This window comes from Pseudopipra pipra, chromosome 1 (assembly GCF_036250125.1).
Source record: "Pseudopipra pipra isolate bDixPip1 chromosome 1, bDixPip1.hap1, whole genome shotgun sequence".
Classification (NCBI taxonomy): domain Eukaryota; kingdom Metazoa; phylum Chordata; class Aves; order Passeriformes; family Pipridae; genus Pseudopipra; species Pseudopipra pipra.
The window spans coordinates 73,871,686-73,889,470 of record NC_087549.1 but is presented as its reverse complement, the minus strand read 5'-3'; the positions used below and the strand labels follow the sequence as shown (position 1 = coordinate 73,889,470).

General features: G+C 37.2%; 1 protein-coding gene across 12 annotated transcripts in view; it reads left to right on the top strand.

Annotated features, from left to right (window-relative positions):
• The window catches only part of CTNND2 (catenin delta 2), a 632,676-nt gene that overhangs the window by 454,734 nt on the left and 160,157 nt on the right, over window positions 1–17,785 (top strand). For all 12 annotated transcript variants that reach the window (XR_010432020.1, XM_064661566.1, XM_064661477.1 and 9 more), the window contains one exon: window positions 15,325–15,457. Coding sequence is in view for 11 of the 12 variants with exons in the window: in XM_064661566.1 (XP_064517636.1) it covers window positions 15,325–15,457 (133 nt within the window). In the remaining variant the exon portion in view is untranslated. The remainder of the gene's footprint in view (window positions 1–15,324; window positions 15,458–17,785) is intronic.

Here is a 17,785-nt window from a genome sequence, read left to right as displayed (position 1 = left end):
ACTTAACAGAACTGCGAATGAAAGATCAAAAATGGCTTGATTAGTTCAGTTACCTCTTTCCTGGGTGAGTGTTAACCTCTTGATCGATGGGAACCTCTCGATGCTGTGGGACATGGCACTTCACCAAACTTGTGCCCTCCTTCCAGGATCAGTTAATAAGTCGTGAAATAGTCACACAGCTTATTTGATCTCCTGCTCTCAAAAGTCTTCTCCAGGATAATGGAAAATTGTGTTCCTGGTCCTCTCTCATTTACATTTTACTTTCCTCATGAAGCAGCCCCCTGAGAGTCTGATGCTGTGCCTTGTACGGTTGTAGATACCATTTATGAGAAAAAAGAACATTGGACAAAATGCAGTGTCAAACTCTTAACCCAGAAATTGCAATTAATAAAACACACAGCAATGACTTTCAATTTAAAAAGAAACTATTTTGTAGTTTAATTTTGCTATCACTTTAAATTGAATAAAACATGCCATGTAAGTATCTGACTACAGTATAAAAAATTAAAATGTCTAAAAAGGAAACCTAGTGCTGAGCAATTATGTTAATAACTAAAATTTTGACCATTCAAATTGTTATCCCTTGTTGACCCAGAAGGAAATTAGTTCCAAGGCTAGCAGTATTCTCCAGAAGTGTAAGCTTCTTATTTTGTTATAGTGGATGGTGGAACTGTTTTTAGGGAAGATAGTGGGAGTAGTATTTAGATATTCACCAGTTGGTAAATGATTGAGACAGTTGAACAGATGTCAATAAAGGCTGATAGGTATTGCTGAGTTTGGTGATCAGTATTTATCTGGTAGCAGATAAATACTCAGCTATACTGTTTGCACATCCCAGGCCTGTTCAAGATTTGTCATTAAATTTCTGTTGAGAGAATGTAAAGTAAAACCCAACTTTTCAGGCAGATGAGTCTTTCTTTTGACATCTTGGTATCAATGAGTCATTCCATTATCACAGTGAAAATCCAGAGCAAGTCTAAGTTGCTGAATAGTCATGAAACATCTCCAAGCGTTCAGTTGTGAGAGGTATTCATGTATTTTATCGACTATGTGGTAGCAGATCAGGTAAAATGCTGGCTTAAGGTGTAATTTTTTTAAGGGATTATCCTCAGTGAGTATTTGTGATTGACCATTCTTGCAACTGCATACACTGGGACTATTTTTAATAAGATGAGGAATTTTTTCTTAAACCACTTTTTAGATACTTATTGTGTATATGTTCTCCAGTCAGCATTAGTTCTCAGAACTGGGATATGAGGAATCTATTCCAAGGAAATTCGACTTTTAGGGCAAAACACCTGACAGCGAAAATGAAAAACAGAACCTCTTTAGGCATGTGAAACAAATTGCCTTTTACTAGGCTTCTCTCATTTTTTTTTTTGCACGGTGCTTGCTTAACAAATGGTAGTCAATAATCTGCCTCCCGATGGGTTTTCTTTGTCTTAGATCTTCACCCTCTTTAAAACCAGCCAGGTCTCAGTGACTACACTGCACCTCTGTGGCAGCACCGATAATAACATTTTGCCCTGGAGTTAGTGATTTTTACAGCAAGCTCTCAAAAATCTTTCAGAAGAACCTTTCAGAAGGGCGTTTTTTAATAGGTAGCAAAACAGACGTAGAGAGATGAAATGACATGGAAAAAATAACATTATATTTATGCCTCCCGTTTCCTCGTCTCTTGCTGTGCTTACTCTGCATGATCTCTGCCTGACCTATAGGGGTTTTTTTCATAGTTTAATTCATGGAGTTTGTGGCTGTGAGTATATTGCTTTGCTTTTATCTCATGTCTTCAAGCCATAACTCTTTATCTCCTGACTCAAAGCTGCAGGACTGAAGGCTGAAGCTGAATTGCTTTCTTCTTTTCTCAGTGCTCTGATGTTCTGGAAAGAAAATTTGGCAGAGGTAAATAACTGTCAAGGAGAAAGAACAAGACAAGCCTAACAGATAAAGATTTTCAAAATTGGCTAGTAATTTTAGGTACACTGATTTTGGGTGCACAGTTTGGCAAACAAAGACTCACAGCCAGGCCCTCATAGTTTGGCAGCCAAAGTCATTAGCATCTTTTGATAATCTCAGCTACCATACTATCTTCACAGATAACCTGATTTTAAACAGATGGCTAAAATGAATTTTTTTTTTAGCAAAGATAATTCAGTCTTTTGGAAAATATGATTATTTTTATTGTTTGTGTATTCTGATCTTAACTATAACAAGAAAAGTTAACCTCCTAAAAAAGGTTATTACATTGGTTTTGGCAAGATAGCTTTTAATTTCTGACACTTATAACTCCAGTTCAAAGGGGTGGCTTTAAACAAAAGTCCCAGCTGTTGTTGGCTTTGTGTTGCAAACTGATGGGAGCTGCAAAGCTGTGGCTGTAAGCAGACCTAGCTGGTACTTGTTTAGAACAGGTAAAAAGATGCCTGTCCCAGGAGCATCCTTCTAAGCAACCCTGGGCCCAAAGATCAGACAGATCAGATTTCGCAGGTGCAGAACTAGTTAGGCATGGCTTCACTCCCTGTCTTACTGCTTCTGCCAAAGCAGGGGCTCCCTCAAAACTGAATTGCTTCGCTCCTGGGGGGAAGGCGGAATGGGCAGCAGAGCAGCTTCCCCAGGGCACCTTCAGTTTTCCTTGTGCTTTTGAAACCTCTTGAGATGGCTGTGTTTATAGAGTTTGGAGACAGTAGTTGATGCATCATTTATATATCTGAATAAAAATTCTTTTAGAACCTAATTTCTGATATATTTCCTTATTTCAAATTCTAATCAGGCAGAGCTTGCCTAGTTTTATGTATTCCTAAGAAAGCAGTAAGTTGAAATAGGTACTGTGGATTTGTTTTTCTCCAAGAACTGATATATCAGTTTCTGTTTCTCTGAATTTTTGTTGAATTTTTAGGACTTCTCACATGTTACATTTCAGCAGCAGGAAATGATTCATTAGTATGCAGAGATCGTTTTGGTCCTGGTCTTGCCTAATAGTACTAACCTCGAAATAAAAAGTTAATTAGAGCAAGCAAAGTTATTAAAAGTGCCTGTGTGATTTAAAAGCTGAAGTCTACATTTTCAGGAGAGTCTTAGGCATTTTGGAAACCTGATTAAATTAAAATCCTTTATGAGGTTATGTGAAAATAGGACTTCAGCTTTAAATCACCTTGGTGATTTTGAAAATCTTACTCAGTGTCTTTCATCATCTCGCACAATAAACGGTAATCCTTCACAGGTGAAATTCACCATTCATAGCTATGGAAGAGTACAAGGACATCCTCACCTACAGCATATATTTAGTAAAAATCTCTCACAGAACCCAAGAACACTTCAGATAGCAGTTCATTTTGAACTGCCATTATTTAGAAACAGTTAAATGAAGACACCAGCAAGGATTTTTTTTTCATTTTAGATCTTTACTGTCAGGAGAGACCTGTGGCTGATTGTGTTAGGGCTGAGGTTACATTTCATAGCACAGATGTGTAAATCTGATACACACTGACACCCATTGAGGCCTTTGATGGGAGAAGAACAAATTAAATCATAGGGTTGCTGAGGGTGACAGAGTCTTTCCTACAAACTCACTGTTAACATCAAGCACAGCAGTACTCAGGTGCCATTATCCACATCCACATTGTCCACATTGCCCCATAGAAAACTATGTTTGGTGTTGTAGTACCAGGGAATAAGGTGTCCCTATGATGCCCAGTTGCTACTAAACAGGATTCTCTTTGCTAAATCCTCACTAGAAAATGAAAGACTAAATGAGCGTGGAGACTGATCTGTCTCTTCACCTACTGTGACTACTCTTCAGTGGGAATTGACTACCTGTGCTTAAATATATGTAAGAGATGCAAGACTATATGTGTTTTCTTTTAGAAGGAGACAAATACACTGAATAGGATAATGAGTAATCTGCAGGCTGCCCTTGGTGAGGAGGATGAGATGCAGTAACGGGATAAAAGAGTTGGGAAGGATGTGAAACCACTTCTAGTGAAGTGGTCAAGGGACATCTCAAGTCCTTTAAGTATTTTGTTTATCTTCAGTGAAAGTGTGTTGAGATGCTTGTGATGGTTCAGATAGTATTGAATTCATACTCTTTGTTTTATGGGTAATATCTTGGTAACATAATGGGTGTTTAATGCAACTCTGCCCGTCTCCCTTTTTCTACTTGTCTGGAATATCCTTGGTGTTTAAGAACAACCCTTATGTCAGCTTCTTTATTAAAGAATGTGCTGCGGAAATTATGCTAATTAAGCTGGAGTGTAATTATGGGCTAGAAAGATTATTTCACAGTCAGAATTGAATTGTTGTAGATAAATGTGCATTAACTTAATAGTGTGCAGCTAATTAGTTTTGCTATTTACTCGTAAAAGTTAAAAAAAAAAGATGTAATCAGTTATACAAAAGCTTGAGAAATGAATATATTGCAAAACCAATGAGAAACATACTCCAAATCTCTCTTAATTATTGTTTTGCTGGAATTTTTCTTAGTTTTCCTATTCTGAAATTGCAATGGACATGAGTAGCTAATTAAGATACTTAACTTTATGTCTATTTAAAATATACATTGTGCAAGTGAAATGTGTGGTTGCTAGTTTGACAGTTATATATCTGTAATTCATACTAAAGTGTTTACAGCATCTGAGTGTCTTATACTCTTCACAAAAGTTAAATTGCTTTGGATCTCATAGTGTATCAAATGAAGACAGAAACTTTATTTTATGTGTGTATCTAACTTTATTTTTTATGTTTGTCAGCCAGCTGACATTTGTCTTTAGTATGGTTTAAGGAAGGAAAGAAAGAGAGTACTTACATGCTTGGACACATACACAAAATACCACATAAAATACTGTAGGTGCATAGTCGCAGCAAAGTACTGAAGACCAAAGAGCACAGTATTGCTTGACCACCATCTGAAAGACTGAAAGCCTTTGCCAGCAAACGTGATTTTGTGTGGTCCAAGTCTCAGACATTCACAGGTGTGAAAGGAAGGCTACAGAACATTGTCCTTAATGTAAATTAGTATCAGCTTCTGGGAAAATCTAAGACAGTAATTTGATTTGTGTATAGAAATTCATATATAGAAATTTTTTGTAAGCCACGTCAGAGCATCCAATTCTTCCATTGACTTCAGAGTGAAAGAGACTCCAGTATAAATTAAAGTAGTGGTTAAAAAGTGTAATCTCAGACTGAAGTGTGGTGTGGTCTGAACTTCATGTGCAATGTTGCCTACAGGGCTTTACTGTATGATCATCTTTTTTTATGCTGAAATGAAAAAATGTAGAAGAGGGATATATTTTTATGAAACAGAGAAAAATAATTTCAATAGCCAATATAGTGATCTCTCCCCTAATAAGTAAATAACACCAGATGTAATATCCTCTGTTGCAGAACAGTTCCACAGCTTTTCCACGCTGAGTTTTAATGAAATTGGATATCAGTTTCATTTTCATCAAGTTGTATCAAGAACACTGGTTCCTGTGTGAATTTGTATTTGCCATTAGAAGAAAACTTATGAACAGCAAGTGTTGACACGGACCTAAAAAATTTCAAACTTTTTCCACTCCCAGCTCCCCTTGTGCAAAAAACACAGCTAAAAATCTGTTGACCAAAATGTAAAATTAAGGATGTGTAAAAAAAAAATAATTAATTTTTCTGCTCTGGAGGTTTTTATAGCTGGAGTTGATGCTGTCAGTTGAGCACAGAGAGAACAGTTTAAAAGTTTGAGGGAGTAGTGTTGGCCTTTCACCTTCAATAAGGAAATATGGGGGAAAAGGTTACCAAAATCTGAAAAGAAATTAGCTCTGAGGTGAAAAGGGAAAGGTGCAATTCACAGTCTGTACTTCTTGCTGTTTGCAGAATATATCATAGTGTGTCACACACCAGCTAAGTCCTTGAATTAGTGAAAGTAATTGGCACTGGAATTCAGTATATCAGATGAAAAATCTGCCCAGAACATGTTGCAAGGAAATAAGTACCATACATACGACTAACAACTAAGTAAAATACAAGTAATTCATCCTTTTTCTGTCGATTGCTGTACTTCCACTGGCTGAGGAAAGATTTCTGATAGATTGAGGCACATATTTTCCCTTGATATATTCAAGTTTCAAAACCTCTTTAAGATATTGATTCTGATTTCTAAATGACAGACACTTGGCAATATTTCTCTCGTCCATTAATAAGAGCAATTGCCCTGAATCAGTACCATGATTATTTTTTGCAGTGGATTTATTAGTGACATACAGTGTTTCACAGTTCAGCTGGAAACATTTCTGTAGAAATGCTGTGCAGAACAGTCTGCAGGCTCATTCTTTTTGTCACAGATAGAAAAGTTATGTCCCAGTGGTAATCTGACAATGGCAACTAAGGGAGGACCTAGTTTTCCCCATTCAAAGGATGTTGAATTTTACTGAGGTAAAACTATCGAATATACATGTGAGATGTCTATTTTATGCTGATTTAAAACCTACAGCCTGCTTCTGCACTAAACTCTGAGTATTGTTCATGTATAAGAATTTTTTTCTTATTCAGCTTTTCCATTAATTTTAGGTAAGACACTGTCCTGGTTTCAGCTGGGATGTGCTGTTCTTGGTCTGCTTTTGTTGCTGACGCTTCAGTTGAGGGTTGGGGATTTCCAGTGTGTTGTAGAGCACTTCGTAGTACTTTCTGTTAGTCATATTGGTCCATTAACAAACTCATAATTCTGCTGGCTTTTGAGTCATTTTGAAGACTTTCTAGGTTATTCTGTGGCCCAAACAGAGAACAGATACATTACCATGGTAGATACCCAGCTAAAAACCATCCTTTCTCCATTTACTTCCTTCTACGAGTGTGGAAGTACAGCCTTGTTTTCTTAGTACTCTGAAAAGTGGGATATGTGTTATGTTTGTTGGTGCTTTGAGTAGAATAGGACAAAAATGAAATTGAAATACCCTGTTAGAAAAAGTAATAGAAATACCAAAAAAAATTGCTTCTTCTGAAAGGATGTGTGACAAATCTTTTTTTTATTATTGTTATTATTTATAAACTGAAACTGTTGTTAGGATCAACAGAATCCAGGATTGAATAAAATTTCTCTACAGGAAGCCTTCTCTGAGCAATGTATACAGCAGCAGCCGTGGCAAACAGCAGGACGCTTGCAGTCAGAAATTAGCCTTGGTAGCCCAGAAGGTATCCTCTTGCCCTGCACTCCCCTGAAATGCTGTTCAGATCCTCTGCATTTTTTATATACTTGAAGATCTTTTGCGGTCAGCTAACAGTGAATTGGTGTCTCTGGGTTCAGAGGGTTGAAAACTAGGAGTAAGGACTTAATAGTGGCCCTTTTAACTTGTACTATATATTTTTTATTTTTTTTATATTTCCTCTGTGAAAGAGTCATGTAAGTGCTGTCTCTCTTTACCCATGCTTGGCATGAAGGTGATGATATCTGCATTAGGAGAGTTCCCTAGAATTTCTACAGTGCTTTGAAGATGAAGAGCATGTGATGGGAAATAGCAATAGTATTTGAGTATCACTACTCATTGCTGGTGGATATTTTTCCTGCCATCCAACAGCTTTTATTTGAGGAATTTTTTAACAATTTGACTCTCTTGTTATTAATTCTGTGAACTTTCTGTCTCATGAATGTCAAGTGTATCTTGCATTATTACATTGTTTTGGTGGTTGTACATTGAGGTACATCAACTTAGCGTGCAGGAGATAAGTTTTTTTCATGCTTAATGAAAACAGAAATAAGGGCAGCAAAGGAAAACCACTAGTCTGTATTTCCCTGTGACAAGAAAATCAAATTCAAGCACTTCTATAGAGTTGTACAGCTTGCAACTTTAATGAATAGAATTAGTTTCTCTATTTTTCTAGAAGATTGAATAGGAATTTAGAAAATTGAGAAAAGAAAATTAGTACAGTTTGTTACTTGTTTGTTTGTTTGTTTGTTTTAATTCAGTATTAGAAATTTATGTAGTTTTTTTCCTTTGCATTGGTGTTTCAGGGACACCGGAATTGATGTTTCAGGACAAATTCTGGGTTTATGAATTTGTATAATATCTTGAGTCACCGTTAAGTTTTATGGTTTAATATTCATTATTTAAACATCAAATGAATATCTATTCTGAAGAGTTTGCTTTGCTCAGAAAGACAGGGAGTGCTGCAAAGTGTTACATAGATAAGAACTATGCCTGGGCACTGATGTGTGGAGATAAGAGTTTCTGCTATTCAGCAATAAAATAAGCCAAAAGTGCACTCCATGGAGTAATCATTAAGGAGTGAAATAGCACAAGATATTTAGGATTAATACTTTCTGTTAGTTTAGGTGAACACCTTTTCTTGGTCCCTCACCCCGGCTGTAAAAAGTATTTCTGCAGCTTGTGTTAACTGTATGCTCTGTTGAAATTTCCTATTTTCTGCTATTTGCACACATAGAAAACACCCAGTTTTAGTGCTGGTGGTCCCTACTTTCCTGTGGCAGTCTCCAGGTTACCCAGGTGGTAATATGTCCCAGCTTTTCATTTGTGAACAGGAGGGAAACATGCAGTTTCATTGTTTCTTGATTTACCCAAACCTGAAAAGGCTTGACTTTCAGTCATCCCTGCTGGAAAAATTCTTCTGTCACTGCCATCCAACTCAGATGATCTGCTGGAGCCAGAAGCTTGATCAGGCAAAGAGAGCAGGAGGGAGAGACAAACCGTGTGTTGTCACATCAGTTATCATGAAAATCATTCTGCTTAATAACATGACATTGAAAAGCTTTGACTGGAGAGAGGTGGAATGCCTCAAAACCTTTTGGGAACTTTTGTGGTTGTGGTTATTTCAAAAAGTAATGTGGATGCTGAGTCTTTCAGGGAGTGCTGTGTGCCAGCTTCTTCTCCTGAAGATGAGTGTGGTTTAAATCATTAACATTGGTGCTGTTAGGCTAATGTTTAAGTGTTCTTGCTGCTTTTTTGCTTTCTTTTTTTATAGCTGCAATATTTAGTTGCTATCATGCATGTGGGGAAATAAAATAAATATCTTCATTGCTAAAGTGCTTCTCCCATTTTCCTAGGAAAATCAGGGATTTGTGGAGTAACATTTGTTCTTTATATTTTTTTATGGCCGGATGGGAGCAGGACCTCAGAATCTTTTTTCCTCCTATTATTGAAATACAGAAAGTTTTAGGAGCCTCTGAAAGGGAACAGTAGTTCTAGAAAAGAAGACAATTTTTATTTACAGGTCTCTAGAAACTGAAAATCTCTCAAACCTCAGAGAAAGGCATTAAAGTAAATGACTCTGTCTGACTGTGAATCAATGACAGGGTCAAGGCTGGAATCCCCTAGGTCTGTGTACTGTTTTAATCTCCTGTCTATGTTTCCACCTTTCTGATCTATGAGGAAAGCATATCTGCATCTGTAACAGCCATTCTGCCAGTGAACAACATTTCACAATCTCCTGAAATCTGCCCTGTGACGTGAACTCCTGTAGATGGAGAGAGGCCAAGTGTAAGCTGGTCTCTCAGGGAAGGGTTAACTTGGCATGTTTTCACAGCTGTAATGTATTAAGCTTCTGTAGTAGGAGGTCAGAAAAATGTTTTGCATAGCAGGGAAAAAGAAGAAAAATTAGGCAGCTTAAAGACATCTTGATATCTTACCTAATTTGCCTCCTCCTTGCATTTGCAGAAGCAGTCTCTGCAAATGCAAATGCCTGCAGAGGAAAAGATAAAACAAATTTTTCAAGACTTTTTCAGCTCAACAACCCCAAAAGACAAATACCACTTTCTAACAAAAACAAACAAATTAACTAAACAAACCAAATAGTACAAATGGCAAAATTAAAGATATTCTAAAGCACTGAAGTCCCTGCTCCAACCCCACAGTCTAGAGGAGAGATAACATTGTACCAATGGAAGTAGGGTACGGCTACCTTAGGACACAGACAGCTTTTTTCATAAGAATCAGAAATGCAAACTCCCTCACAGGGAATGAGAGAAATAAATATTTATAGATCAGTACCAATAGAGTGAAAAGAGTATTTCATAAAGGTTCATAAATACATTTCAATTAAGAAGGCATTTGTAAATGAAATGATGGTAACCTTGAGCAGATAATACTCACACCTGTGAATATAATCATGTTGTACTGGAGGCAGTAACCTGGAGCTGTGAGTAGTATCATGTGGGCCAGTGTCATTAAATAATCTTTACTCAACTGTATCATCTTAAAATCTTTTCCTCTTCAATGAAAATGTTCATGAAATCTACAGACAGTTCAGCTCCAGGTCGTTTTTGCTATGTTGAAGTAGTTCTCATCTTGCCTCTTCACAGGCTCACAGGCTCACTCCTTAGAGTTATTTTATTTTAAAATACAAATCACAGGTAGTAATGTAAAAACAGAATAGTGATGCCTTATCAAAGAACATGCAAAGGCAGAACTGCAGGAGGGTATGTTTGCCATTGTACAGATCAGTTTTAGCCCTTTGCTGTATTGGAGATGTGATTTTTTTTTTTTGAAGCACTGGATTAACCCGGAGACCCCAAGTTTATGGTTCTGTTAAAGACCTGGGACATGCTGAGCATCTCCATCGCTGCTTGGCAGACCTGGGCAAGAATCCTGTGCATCTGACACATCACATCCTTCTCTGCACCTCATTAGCAGACACAAATACATTGTAAAAAACACATTTGTGGTGAATCTGTAATAAGATGTAAACCAGAAATAAGAACCCAAGCTCTCGTGAGGTTCGCTGTGACCAGTGGCTGGAGAGTAGACAGAGCCATCACGCCTGCTTCTCCAATGCTTTGCAAAAGCAATCAGTATCCTTAGTTACCAGCTGGAGACCTTTTGGTAACCTTTTTAAAATCGGTGCACGTATAGATGTAACAGGAATTTTGCTTTTGCTTTTCTGTGTAGCCATCAGCATTTTCAGTAGCAGAAGAAGAAAATTCTGGCATAATTCAAGCAAATACTCAGACGCAGTACATACTCTGTGTTCAGCAGCACCTTTAACTGACCCCAAATGGCCAGTGCACTCAGCTGCGTTGCTAACAGTCTTTTAAGTCTGCATCTCTTTTGCTTTCTGACATGTGTATGTGATATGATGGCAGGAGCAGGAACTGGTTTCAATGCATTACTTGCAGTAGCCAAATCAGCCTGAATTTCTAGGTACTGTTAATTCTGTGTCAGAGTTGTTGTGTCTCATGTACAGCTCCTTGTTGATTCTCTTCAGTTGTTCACAGATAAAATGTAGCCTATTGTGATAGTCTAGGCACACATATTGCCGGCTTACGTACAGCTTCCCCTTTGGGTCCTCTTACAGTCCTGGAACAGTAGTCTCCTGTAATCCATGGAACAGCCTTAGTCACCACTTTAAGCTAAAATCTTCTGCAGAATTCAAAATGAGATCAATCCTACATTCCTAGAACACAGTTTCCATAATAAAAAGAAGGTGGAACACCTTGGTGTGTTCTGGTCAGTCTCATTCAATGAAGATGCTTCTGAGAAAAAATGCGCTTTGACAACCTGCCCAAATATTTGGAGTTTATGCCAAATGCCATTTTCCAGACAAAACTGTGAAGTTCTTGCACAGCTTGGATACTGTTGTGGAAGAACTCACACCACCGTCAGAAGCCTTTAGCTGACCTGAACAGATTAGTGTTGTTATTCCAAGGAAATCATAGGCAATAGCAGAAGATCTTGCACGTACAGGTACTACCTTACTCTTTATTTTTGGATCAACCACACAGATACTTTGTTAACATTCTCAAAATGTCACCCACCTCCTCTGATTTACTCCAGCCTTCTGGCTTGTTTCGCCATCTGTGTGGATTGCCTCACTCAGTTTTTGGAAGCATGGGGATGCTAATAAGGGAGATGGGCTTAGGGACATGGTTTGTTTAGGATATTCACTACTGTTTCAAATTTTGCATAATTCTACTTTATAATTTTACTAGGGATTAGGTTCTCATATGTTGCCCGTTTAACTAATTTTCATGTGGCACAATCTCAGATATTTCACAGAAATAGAGGTAGATTTGATTTTCATTTTCCTTCTCCTTTCCTTTAATCTGACACTCATCTTTGTCAAATACCACCCTACTACTGCTTTTTCTTGGTAGGCAGTCAGTTTATTCCAGCTCTTGACTTCCCTACTAATTGTTTTCTCTTACTTTTTGTTTGGCTCTCTATTTTAAAATGTATTTTTGGTCATATAGGTATCCTTGGAGGCATGGCCTGACTGTTCCTCCACATCTATGCAAAATGTTCCAGATACATTTTGTGCCTTTGTCTTTAAGAATTTCCAGTCCTTTTCCCTTCTCCGGACCAATGCCAGTTGACTTCATTAAGTAGCCTTTCTAACTTTTCATAATGCAACTAAATTTAAAAAAATTTAAAATAAATATTGTTAATAGAGCTGCAAGCCTGTTGTTCTTAAAAAAGCCCCCTCTTTCTCATTTTCACTTTTTTTCTCCTATAAAAGACTAGTATAAAACAAATGAAAAATTTAAACCCCTAGAAACTAGTCTTTCTTGCCCTGAAGGCTGCTAAAATTATCACAATTATTCAAGCAGCCTTAACTGTTGACAGAAGCTCTTGTTTGTTTTATATAGCTACTGTATTTCATTTAGAAACTTCTAAAAATATCATCATCTTAGAGACCATCTGCTTAAAATGACAGTGCATACTAGGGCTAAATTTTTGAACTTTTTTTCCTGCTTTGTTCATTTTCTCTCCTAAAACTGGTTACATAACAAACTCAGTATTCAGTGCTAAAGGTTTTTTCTCTAAATTAATTTTCTGCTTACATCCAGTGTGTACACAACCATTTCCAATAGGTTGTGTACACAATACATTGGTCATTTGCTGATTTTTTTTCTGGGAGATCAGAGGGGAAAAGTAGAGAGAGCCTTGTTTTCATATGTGTCAAGACTGCAGGTTCCTCAGAACAATTAACTGTACCTTTGATGAAGGGACCTTTTTTTCTTTTGCCCCCTCGTTGCCTCTTCTTTCCTGGATTCCAGGACAAGAGAAAGAAGAGGAACCTGAGCTGTTGTCAGGGCCCATGATGTACTACTGCACATAACAGGCCTTTTGTTCAGTTGGTTTTTGGTTGGTTTGTTTTTTGGTTGGTTCAAGTAATATATGTATTGTGAAGGAGGAAATTTCCTTTTCAGGAGAATTTGGTGATAGAAGTTCCAACACTTTGACATGTAGTTATTTGCTGTAAAACAACTACTTTCTAATGTTCCCTCTCATTCTCTTGTTATACAAGCTGTTTTATTCTGGTATTTTGTATCCTCCCCAAAATACTGACACCTGCACTTGGAATCTAGGATTGAAAATGAGAATAAATTAGAAGTGGAGGTAGGATAATTTGCCCTCAATAAGGTTGGTGGATTTTGCTTTTCATTTCTTATTTTTATTTAAACAAAAATTCTGGAATATGTCTTTGGTTTACTGAGAGCTGTTTATGTAGAAGACAGGTCTAATAGGTTTGAAGAATCTTTTAGCGAGTGTTAACATGGTTAACTGGAAGAAAGCAAATACACGAGGAAGCTAACATGTCAGATAACACTGTTTCTGGGAATTATCTCTGGGAATTTAGGGTTTGTTTATGGGTTTGTACTACCCATTTGTTAACAGAAATAAGTGCTTAACCAATTAATCCCTTCCTTTTCACGTATTGACAAGAGTCATGGTAACAAAGAAAACTGAGGTGTTTGCCATCTTTGGCTACTGAAGTTTCTAGCCTTCCCTGATACCTTTTACAATGTTCTCTAGCTTTTCAAAATATCAGTGAAATGTAAGTCTTTCTGAATCTATGCAGATGTCTCCTGTAGAAGCTTCCAACAGTCTGTATTATCTAAAGGTTTATTGGAATCGTCCATATGTGATTTATTATTACATCTTTATGCTCTCTTTATATTAAATGCTTAATGTGAAATTAAATAATCATGAGTTAACGCATGCTTTGTTAGAAGAGAAATAACCAATGAAATTCTGAGTGTATTTTTTACATCCCATATTTATATTCTGAATCTTCATAAAGATACAACTGTAATGACAGCTCTCAATCTCGCAAATGTCCCATATGAGAACAGACAATCCCTCTGTTCTGTAGCAATTCAATATTATTGCAAAATAAATCTTGTTTCCAAGAAGTGTCATGGAGAAATGTCATATTTAAAGTGTGCCTGATTTTACTTGGGGCAGATTGCAGAGATACCTTGAATTGCCTCAGTGACATATACTTAGCCTCACTGCAGCAGAACCCTTATAATCTGGGAAGGAAACTGATGATCAAGACTATTTTTTCAAATGTTAGAGCTGGACTCTGCAACAGGTCTTGCAAGTGTTTTTGGCAATAAGCTCCCAGGTGGTAACTGCATGGTAACTGCAATAGAGAATTTTTTCAGAAGTCACCTCTTTTCCCTGATTTCCCTCTGTTAGCCTGAATATGTAGCACCAGATGAAAGATGGTAAAAATATTTATATGGCACTTGGGGAAAAGGCATGTGATAACTAAGCATATCATGCAGAGCAGCTGTGTGTATCCCTGGCTCTTGGGACACAAAGTCCAAAGCCATTTTCAGGAATGATTTTATCCTTAAATACAGAGGGGGAAAAATTGCGTGAAGTGCTAATGGCATTTCATATTTTGGAGGATTAACGAAAAGTGCAAACACTGAGTCTTTGTGTTTGCCTAGCTGCTTTGGATAGAGTAGAAGAAATGAAGATTTAAAAGTTACCCAATGTAAAAATGTGTATTGCATAATTGTAAAATTACAGAATCACAGAACTGAGGTTGGAAGAGACCTCTGGAAGTCACCTGGTCCAACCCCCTACTCAGAGAGGGCCAGAGATGTGTAAGGGTTTTACATTGACTGTATCTGGAAAAAAATAAACCAAGAGACAAAATTGGTCATTGCTTTCTGTATAAGCTAGAAATTCATATCCCACAAAGATTGCAGTAACTGAAAAGGACTTTTTGACAAATTAGCATTTCGTAGCAAACCATTTGTGGTTCTGATTCTAGCCTCCATATTTTCATAATGGTATGAGCATCTATTTTCTTTCTTTTCTTATATTATAAATTCATATAGCCATTTTATATAGGAAAATTTATGTTAGAGAACTAATTCCATGAAGTCATTTCTTCTTATTATACTTGACGTATTTTTTTTCAGAGAAGTACAGTTTAAAATAAAAAATATTTTCCTATTTGATTTAATGTTTGCTTTGAAAATAGTGGGGGGAAAAAAAATCAAAATATTACTTAGCCATTCTATGTTCTTTGTTGACCCAACTGTTGCCACAATTATCCACTAATAGCAGAATTTTTGATGAATCTTTTGTGTTTGCTTTCACACAGAGAGTTTGGATGGCGGGATCCAGAGCTTCCAGAAGTTATACAGATGTTACAGCATCAATTTCCCTCAGTACAGTCAAATGCTGCAGCCTACTTACAACACCTGTGTTTCGGAGACAATAAAATAAAAGCAGAGGTAAGATTTATAAACCCTTTTTTCAGCAGTGTTGCTGTTTGCCATTTATCATTACCAGTTATTTATATGTGCTTTAAAAAAATCTTACGAGAGAAATCATGGATGTATACCTGGACCCATTTTACTCAAGCTTTCAGTTATTTGTTACCATTACAGAAAGTAAAAAATGCATAAAAATATTGTTGTCATTCATTGTTTTGTTTTCTTTGGACTATTTTGATTGATTGCATACCATTTAAAAACTGTATCAGTAGTTGTTCAATAATCAGCTAGTGGTGTAGTCTTGATCTCACTGAAACATATGGGCATTTCCTTAGGGTTCTCAAAGAGACATTTGGACACTAAATACAAACACAGAAGATGAAAATTAAGCAAAAAGGTTCTGAATCAAAGCCTACTTTAATGTATAATTGTGTGAATAGAGTCTAATTTCACTGGGTTTGCAGCTTGAACTGTAATCATTGGTCTATGAACTTGAAATTCAGTGAGAACTGCATCTGAAATGCAATTCAAACAATAATATAGACTTTGTTCTTACCTGTAGCTGATAGGTACTTCTTGCTTGCTTTTTCCCTGTGGTTAATGGGACCAGCACAGCTTTTGGCACAAGTTGAAACAGAAGGAAGGTGGCTCTGAGGGATCTGACAAACACACAGCAGTCAATTAAAATTGAATGAGTGAAGCTGTTACCAGCCCCAGCTGCCTCCCCTGGCCCTCTCAGAGATGCTACTAGTCAGGGACATGTGTGTGCACATAAATCTGTGCTGTACTGGCATCTTTTATCCTGGCATGTAGAGGTAAACTGAGATCAAGATCTGCTATTGCTTACTTGTCAGAACTGAGCAGTTGATGCTGGCTTGCTAGTGCTTCATTATCCTCACCCTCAGAACATACCACTCCGTGAGTCTATTTGGCTACAGCAGCTTTCCCTTCCAGGCTTTTTCATGCTGAGGAAATTCCTGAGTGAGTAAGCATGTGGTTGTGTACATCAAACATCTTAGAAATAGTGATAAAAATATATTTACATGACTGTAAAATGAAGGATGTTTGTGCACTGGAGAACAGAACTCTGGTACAGGTATCACTGAAAATTTTAACTGGGCTCTCTCCCTGTACTCTTCTCTCATCCTTATTCAGAAATTAGTTCTTCAGTAAGAGAATTGATTATTCTCTGAGAAAGGAAGTTAAATAATTAGAGCAATTCATTCATTGTACAATCTCTGCTGCCTCCTGTAAACCATAGACTGAGAGACCTTAAGTGGCTATCCCATTTGAGGGAAGAAGATGGTTTGATTTTTGTTGCTAATCATTTAGGGAAAAAAAGTCTGATTTTTGATCTCACCCATCCCAGTAGGACATCAACCTTTGTAAGCTTCCGGCTCGTGAGCTGGAAGGGTGAAGGTAACTATATGAAACAGTAGAGCACTAGGGAGCATTCTGAGCTTCTTCTGTGAAAAAAAATAACAAATAAAACAAGGATTCCTCCACTTCTTTTGTTATTATTCAGGACTTTGATATACTCCTTACTCCATAATACCTATACTGCTATGGAAACAAACCAAAATACTTTTTTTGAAAGAGTTCATCTTAGAATATGCTTTCAAACTTCTGGTACTTTAGGTTTTTGTAAGACAACAGAAAAAAGGGATGTATTGTATGCTTGTCTAATGCTTTGTGGAGCTTTTCAGACTAAAGCATCTAACATTAGCAAACTGTTTTATCTCTATCTATCTATCTACCAACCTATGTTATTTAATGATAAGTCTCATTGTGTTTGGGTCATGACTCAGCAGACAAAACAGTTTCTGTGTTTGTTTGTTGGGATTAGGGTCAATCCAAATGGCTCCGTAGTATACTTAGGGTCTGCTTGAGCTCTCCACTGAATCAGAATTTCTTGAGGAACCTTTTGTGTGAGAGCTCAAAATCTTGTTGATAAGGGGATATCAGAGCAGATATTCCAAATTCTTACTATGTTTATACCCAGGCAGAGTAACTTGAGTGGTCCTGTTGAACCTACCTGGGACAACTCCTATGATAACTGTTAAGAATGTGTCTGAATTATGAGTTGAACTGACACCTAAATAATAGAAACTGATATCAAAATTCTCTTTTCTGCAAAGTATTTGTGTTGCAGTTGCGTGTTGTGGCCAGTTCTCCTCTGTCTGAGAATGATCACATTTAATATCCAATTCCTTCTTCATGGAAAGCAGCATTCCAGTCCTGCTGCACATGGTTGCAGGGAACCCTGCCAGCTCCAACACAAGAGGCAAGGAAAAGAAGCGCCAGGACACATCCTGTTTTCTTTGCAATCTCTTTTTGCGATTACAT